The 8,412-nt window shown below is 35.5% G+C and overlaps 1 protein-coding gene across 1 annotated transcript; it reads left to right on the top strand.

Moving 5' to 3' along the window:
- Nucleotides 1–215: 215 nt before the first annotated feature.
- LOC115875730 lies at nucleotides 216–8,264 on the top strand. Its single transcript, XM_030891244.1, has 2 exons — nucleotides 216–297; nucleotides 5,722–8,264. Exons 1-2 carry the CDS (start codon nucleotides 216–218, stop codon nucleotides 8,262–8,264), a joined length of 2,625 nt encoding a protein of 874 aa, XP_030747104.1.
- Nucleotides 8,265–8,412: the final 148 nt, after the last annotated feature.

Below are 8,412 nucleotides of genomic sequence, written 5' to 3'. Positions count from 1 at the left end.
TTAAAGTTTTAGACAGAATTTGGATAATCGCTTCCATCTGTACATAGAACATCGTACAGAATTATAAGGCACATGTAAAGCAGTCGTTACAAATCCTATACGTACATATTCGTATATTGTTCAGAAACTGTAAATTATATTCTTTGCTCTAGGTTGCTATAATGCTTTCTTTGGATCTAATTCGGAATCTAATTCATTTTAGTAGTTCCATTATGATGGCTGCACTGACGTTATCAGGTCTAATTGGTTCAAATCTTAAAAATATAGCCATCTTTCTAGTTATAAAGACGCCTACAGGTTTGTACTGTAAATTTACATTCACCATAGTACTGATCTTATGATCTTACTCAACAGACATAGTCAACGATACAATATAATCTATCATAGAAACAGTCTAAAAATTTTTTCCAAAGTTAATTATAAAGGCACATATATAAGGCTCATTATTCAACCAAATTATCGCCGGTAGTGTGAGTTACCATTCTTGTTTTGATGAAACGTTCTGCACCGTTCAAATGAACCAATCGTAGGAGTCGACTCAATATGGAAATTGAATCTTTTGATTTGATTCGTTAAATCATAATGCCCACCATTAGCTGCTACATCAATTTCCATGTTATCCACTGTATCAACACTGTTCGGGGCACTACTGGTTCCATCTTTAAAAACCATATGATATGTTCTTTCTTTTTGTGATTTTGAATAGGTGGTTGCAGAAAATATCTCTTCAGAGAGACGATATTTCAGAAATGTCATTTGGGGTATGTGGAATTCCAAGTAAAATCTCCTGAAATTTTCTTCGACCATTTCAGAGCAAAATGTATTAAGACTAATGCAACCATACACACACTTCTCACACAGGTGTCCTCAAATGCGATAGTTTATTGAAGTTTTAAGGTATTTAATATATTTTTCGTCATCGTCATTGTCTTCAAGAAGATTTAGGAATTTCAGGGTGTCGTTACATATTTTTCTCAATAAATGCTCAATAAAATTTGCTTTCATCATATGTATTAGAAAAGTACTTTTCAGTGACAAGATCGCACATCTTTAACAATAGGGCCATGTGACATTCAATAAATATAATTATTACAAATTACTTAACATTTTTATTGCATTATTTACTTAATAATTATTTACTCCAACACATCAACATTAAGGGCTTTTCCATCAATTAATACCGAACTCTGCCCTCTGTAATATTTCTGTTATTTAGGGAAGTAACAGAAATAATATTTATTCATAAGTTGTACTAGATTATCTGTGATTATTCTGAATAATGCGTTTTGATAGAAGATTGGAACGTTAAGTTATTTTTTTTTCTGTATCATGTTATAGAATTGTTTTCCCAACACGTGTTGTCATTGACACCATGTATTTAATAAATATTACCATTATTAAAAACATAGATAAATAACGAATGCATTCATTATAATAAATAAATGCGGGAATGCGTCATTATTGTGATATCTAGTAACACATCAAAACGTAGTTAAAATTGCAAAGTTGTTGTCGCTTAAGCAATTTAATCCCCAAAAATGGCATATTAGCAATTAAGAAAAACGATTTAACTACCTGAGTTTTGAATAAACATTTTTTTGAACTCAAATTCATGATCATATTCTATACTACCCCAATCTTCTAGCGTAAGGTTGTTTATATATTCATCAAAATGTATAATGTTTTCATTAATCATCTTGCTTAATAAATGTTCCTTTCCCAGATTTGTTTTACAGAGGGGCCAACGTTTATTCTTTTTGATAAAATTAATTATGAAGAAACGATTCCAAGCTCCTGTAATCTGATAAACCATTGACTGGTCTATCTGCACCTCCTTCCTTGTATGCTCTTTCATTTTCTCACAGCCTTCTTCTTCATTTACTGTAGGGTGACCAAAATGCCTATAACAACCAAAAAATTCAAAAATTTGAGAAGGGTGATCAGAGTATTTATCTATAATATCATAAAGATGATTAACCCATGTTCTTTCTTGATTGTCGTTGGACTCATTTATCAGCTCGTCATAGAATTGATGACAGATACTTAGTGAGTCATATCGATCTAAATGAACTCCGACACAGAAAAATGCTACTATCACCTGATTATCACTTTGCCCAGTAATAATACCTTAACTCCTAATATAGCCTCAGCTGCAAAAAGGCTTCCACTATTCCGTCGTACCATCCTTTTGTGCAGGCCTTCTAGCGGCAACCTCCTTCTTGACAATCCATGTAGTCTTTACTCTCTCGAAAATGATGATTTTGATTCTACCGATTATTTTGTTGCTAATATAAGCTAAAATAACATGATTTACAAAATTCGTGAACATAAGTTAAAGATTCTTTTTCTAGTAAAATTCATCTATGTTTCTTTTAAAAAACTATGGGCATGGGTGGTCTTCCATCTATGTCATTTTCCACAACAATCTAGTTATAAGGTAATCAGGAAAATCTTGGCATATTCATGATTTCTTGTGATTTACATTGGTGATCATGTCTTATAATCAGCCTGCAGAACCAACTTCTGGTTCTACAGGATAGGCTTTTTATATTCTAGCTAAATTGCTTTCTCAGGTGCCAACAAATGAATGTAAACCTCCTATTATCTAAATTCTTATTATTGAAACCGCTTTACAAACGAGTACGCCCACTTACTAGTATATACTTATCATTGGCAATTTTAAAATGCGTTAATGTTTTATTAGAATCCATACTCCTCTATATCCCCCTCTGGATACTCCCCACCTTAACCCAACCCCACACCTCCATCCCACAAAATCCTAATAAGGCATCGGCTTGCCCCCTTCTGCGGAATAGTCACAGTTATTTTTGTGCTAAGATTTCGGTTTATTTAATATACGGTTTCAGGATGGTTTTATAGCAGTGCAGTTATATTTCGTAGTTTTACACTGACTGGATCAGATACGCGTTCCAGAACAATGTAAGATCAGACATGACCATTGCACACCATGAACCGTATAAATATTCTTCTAAGTATTAATGGTCACCCTCTCTAATAGTACCAAATAACTCAGGTATTGAGATTCGAGAATTAACAGAAAACCACTATCTTTGGTTTAGCCTTACCAGTAATAAGCTATCATAGGTAATGGTCGAGTAATTAAAAGTGATTAATGAATTCACAAGTAACTCTATATATATATCAAAACGATTTATTTTCTGAACATTTAATACATCATCACCCAAAATAAGACGTTCACCCCGCCGATTTTCTGTGACTTCTCGCGGAGAGAAGTGTATAAGACCAAGTCTCCGTCAACCGCTAATAGACGATTCTGTTATTGAGATATATTCCATTCAAGTACTGTTTTCTGAAGAGAGTTGTGGTTTCAGACCACCAAAATCATAATACTTAACAGTGACTATTAACTTGCGATTAATTCGTCTTAAATCAATTGGTTTCTATATCGTGTCGCATGGTTTCTATCAATCCACTAACCAATCTTCATTAATTTGCAACGACAGTGTTTTTTCGTACTTAATTATGGTCTGTTCACTTTTAATCATATTTTGGCTGTATAAGATCTTACTTTGTAGGAACTGTGATCCCTACATGCCAGATATTGGGTTTTGGGGACTCATAGACGTACTGATTATATTCTGATTGTATACGTATCTCGAAATAATTTATAGTAAGAAAATGAACCGCACGACTTGACTGTGTCCCTAACAGGCCTAGCAATAGTATGCAATACTATTAGACAAATAAGTGTAACACAATGTTTTATCTGGAAGTACAAGGATAAAAGTGTAATATTTTTGACACCTTCTCAGTAAAATTCTCTTTGTATTGTAATTTACAAGAATTAATAGACTTACTCTTAATTTTGACGACCACCACTTTTTGATTTGTGTGTGCCTGTATCTCTTAAGTCTTCATTAATTTCTGTTGATTCGTTAGTTGGGTTAAGGTGCGTTGCTGAGGCCCCGAACCTAATTTTCCGGCAATTAGGGACTATGTCATTCAGCACGAAATCTTAGCATGGTATAAAATATTCAACAACATCACATCCTAAATTAAAATTTAACAATCACCTATGAAATTGGGTGTTCTATGTCACAGCCCAAAAATTATGGGACGGAAGATGTTGGCGGTTCTAATGTTGACTGTCGATAAACAGTTTTGGGACATATTGACGGTATTCTTAAATAAACGCATGTCGAACATCCTTTTGATCAGATTAGGACGATTAAGGGCAACACTCCGGACCGATGACCAGCACAACGATTTTTGTTTATCATGCTCTCAGAATTTGTTGAACTAAGACCAAAACTGAAGTCATATCCCGGTAACTGGTTCACCTCAACTAATAACTTTACTTAAAGTTTAATTGATATAAAATAAAAACAAAAAAAAAAAAAAAAAAAAAAAGAAAAGAGTAAAATAAGAAATAACCCAAGCTGAACATCAAAATCACACCTTCATTTGTGACTAAATATTAAAAAGACGGCAGTTCATGGAAAAAAGAAACGTTTTCTCCCTGCAACCTCAAACAAAAATTTAATCCTAAAACAAAAACTCCAATTTTTCCGTAGTTCCTAGAAGCGTGCGAGAGTAGCATCTGGCAGTCACAAATATTACTATTTCATAATATATCAGTAGGTCTCATTCATTATATATCCCTAAACCCACCCATCAAATACATATATACCTCCTACGAAATAAATATAATAGTATATTATAATAATATACTCATAATTTACTCAAAATAAATATATTAATAGTATAAGTTAAAGTAAATATTTTTTTTTTTTTTTTTTTTTTTTTTTTTTTTTTTTTTATTTTAATAAAAAACCTATTCTCTTGTATTAGCCAGTACATCATTACATATATATTTGCTTTAAAAAAAATCTTATTTTTGAATTGACTCTGCTGCGTTACTCCATTTTAATCCACAATTGTTCTTTTTACGAATAGCCCAGGCCTCTTTATTCGCCTATGTTATTTTACGCCAACGTGCTCGAAAAAAAAACTCAATTTTTTTTTTTTTATGTTTAAAAATATTCAGTTTTAGATAAATTATCCGATATTAATTTCTATTCCATAATCCCTCCTTCCCCAACTTAATTGTTAATAACTTCCCCATCACACTGATTAAAAAATGCCACTCTAGAACATTAATAGTGTGATAATACATCTAACACATTTACTATTATATTTCAGAATAGTTACACTCAATTCCGTTCAAAACTAATAATGACTCGATAAGCCAGCCAGACCACAATTATAATCCTGATACTATCGGCTTTGGGATGTCGACAACATCATTAAATTATCTAGTCTTTATTGAGTCAACATATAAGTTTCTCGTTCTCTACGTTGCGGCGCTTCACTATAGAACAATTAGGAACATAACTGTGTGCTGCAAAGTAGCCATGTAAATAAACCTGCACCAAGTCATACTGCTCTCTAAACTCAATTTTCCAGAAGCAATTTCTGATTTTTGCACTGTTCGGTATAATAAGCACCAGATTTGTTCCTGTGTATGGAATCTACAATTAGTTGTGCCATATTACTGCCGAAGAATTAGAATTTAAGTCATGTGCATTGTACAAAGCACCTTTATTTCACGATGAGTAACTACCATATTCCAAGCGAGCTCAAGCTTCCTAGCGATTCGTTGCCTTTTCGAGTTGGCTAATGAATGCGAGGAGAGTCGGCCTGATATCGCTAATATCATACGTCATGATTTCTACGTAGATGACCTGCTCACGGGTGCCGATACTATCGAGCAAGTAGGATATATTTGTCAAGAGGTTTCAAATACTTTAAAAAATGGATGCTTCGAGCTTAGAAAATGGCATTCCAATGAACCTGCTGTTCTCAAAAATATAAGTGATCATAATATATCATCCGAAGTTCTAGAATTTGCCCGAAATGAGAAAACTAAAACTTTAGGGTTAAACTGGTCTTCTCGGGACGACGTTTTAATTTACAATATAGACGATTTTTCTACCGTTAAAAAATGTACGAAATGGGCGGTTCTATCTTTAATAGCCAGAATATTCGATCCGTTGGGTATTCTCAGTCCCTGCATTGTTGTAGCCAAAATGTTCATGCAGCGTCTTTGGTCTGAAAGGTTGTCTTGGGACGATTTATTGCCAAGCAATTTAGCCGATCAGTGGAATCGGTTTCGAGAGGAATTACCAAATTTAAGCATGTTAAAAATTCCACGCCAAGTTTTAGGCAAATGCATCCAATTACATGGTTTTTCATCAAGCATCCAATTACATGGTTTTTCAGACTCATCGACTCGAGCTTACGGAGCATGTATACGTACGACATATCCCGACGGAAAGGTGAAGGTAAGGCTTCTTTGCGCTAAGTCCAAGGTCGCTCCCGTAAAAACCCTTACAATTCCAAAGCTTGAGTTGTGTGCCGCTTTATTGCTGGCTCGTTTAGCAGACAAGGTAATACAATCTATGAACATAAAATTCGATGATTGCGTGTTTTGGTCGGACTCCACTATTGTATTAGCTTTGATTAAAATGGCTCCCAACTTATTAAAATGTTTTATCGCTAACAGAGTAGTAGAGATACAATCCCTTACTAAGGATAGGGAATGGCGTTATGTCCAGTCACTAGATAATCCGGCATATTATGTATCGAGAGGGCTACTTCCTAAGCAAATTCTAGATGCTGATAAGTGGTGGTATGGTCCCTCGTGGCTTAAACTAAGTTCATCCGAATGGCCATCTGTCGAGTATAAAGTAAGTCAACTACCGGAATTAAAATCTCAGAAGATTTCTTCGCTTCCAGTCAATATTATTAACGAGTTTCCTTTCGAGAAATTTTCAAAATTGTCTAACCTTCAAAGAATTGTTGCCTACATCCTAAGGTTTAAAAATAATTGTCTTTGCTCCAGTATTGACCACAAGGTAGGTCCCCTTACGGTTCCAGAGTTACAGTTTTCATTAAAGTGTCTTACTAGAGCTGCACAAAGGCAATCGTTTCCAGACGAATTTTTGAAGTTATCAAAGAAGCAAGTTCTCAGTCCAAAAAATAAATTAAGCAATCTTACTCCCTTTCTAGACCATAATGGCCTAATTCGCGTAGGCGGTAGATTGAAGCATTCAGATTTTTCAGTTGATAAAAAACATCCATTGGTTTTGCATTCAGATCATCAATTTACTAAATTGCTTTTCGAGTATGAGCATTGTCGTTTGCTTCATGCGGGTCCTCAATTATTATTAGGTTCTATACGAGAAACATTTTGGCCTATACGCGGACGCAATCTAGCCAGAGCAACGGTACGAAAATGTTTAAGATGCTTTAGATTTAATCCCGAACTTGTCAAGTCAATCATGGGCAATTTGCCTCGCGATCGAGTTACACCTTCTAGTCCATTCCATGTGACAGGAATCGACTATGCAGGGCCGTTTTTAATAAAAAGGGGACGGGGATGTAAGGTAGAAAAGTGCTATGTTGGGCTATTCGTCTGCTTTTCTACCAAAGCCCTCCACCTTGAACTCATTTCCAGTTTAGCAACTAGTTCGTTCATTCAAGCATTACGTCGTTTTGCTTCCAGGCGTGGCAAACCAATAAAAATCGTATCCGACAATGGTACCACGTTCGTCGGAGCTTATCGAGAACTAGGTAATTTTTTAAAATCAAATCGAAATAATTTAGTAAACGCAAGCGCACTTGGGCAAATCAATTGGTCTTTCATACCACCGTATTCACCTCACTTTGGCGGCCTGTGGGAAGCCGGTGTGAAGAGTGTCAAGCATCACTTAAAGCGGGTTCTGGGGAATACGCAGTTAACTTTTGAGGAGTTTTTAACAATTTTGTGCCAGATTGAAGGCATACTAAATTCTAGACCTCTTTGCCCTTTAACATCCGATCCAAACGATTTCCTTCCTCTCACTCCGACCCACTTCTTGATAGGCAGACCACTAGTAGCTGTGCCAGATGATAATGTAGAAGACATAAAGACAAATCGATTAACCAGATTTCAATTGATTCAACAACTTTCTCAACAATTTTGGAGACGTTGGGAACGAGACTTTATATCAGAAATGCAGCAAAAACACAAATGGGAAGAATTATCAAGCTCCATCCCGGAACAGACGGCATTAGCCGTGTTGCTTCAATACAAACAGGAGGTGGTGTCATCCAGCGAAGTTTCTCCAGAATTTGTCCTCTTCCAATGTCCGATTGAAAGTGTGAGCTCTTTCAAGGCCGAGGGCATGTTCAGGCCACATACTTTAAATACATTCTTTTTAACAACAACATCGCCGTAAACGTGACAACAGTGTTCTCACCCTTCGCGACGCGATAGTGCGTAAGTTAAGTGCTTAACCAGTGGGAAAAGCGGGGCACGGGGGCAGAAACACATGTGTGATTTTACCTCTCGCGGTCGAAAACCAGGATAACGGGGGTGTTCTCTGG

The sequence above is a fragment of the Sitophilus oryzae genome, unplaced genomic scaffold, assembly GCF_002938485.1.
Source record: "Sitophilus oryzae breed Bouriz unplaced genomic scaffold, Soryzae_2.0 scaffold_1058_pilon_pilon, whole genome shotgun sequence".
In the NCBI taxonomy this organism is placed as follows: domain Eukaryota; kingdom Metazoa; phylum Arthropoda; class Insecta; order Coleoptera; family Curculionidae; genus Sitophilus; species Sitophilus oryzae.
This window is presented reverse-complemented; position numbering and strand designations above follow the sequence as displayed.

Bases quoted from the DNA above. Each gene is read 5' to 3' on its own strand.
- LOC115875730 (XM_030891244.1), top strand. From the start codon at position 216: ATGGCTGCACTGACGTTATCAGGTCTAATTGGTTCAAATCTTAAAAAT. The intron at 298-5,721 runs GTTTGTACTGTA...ATTTCTACGTAG, and splicing joins AGTTATAAAGACGCCTACAG to ATGACCTGCTCACGGGTGCC.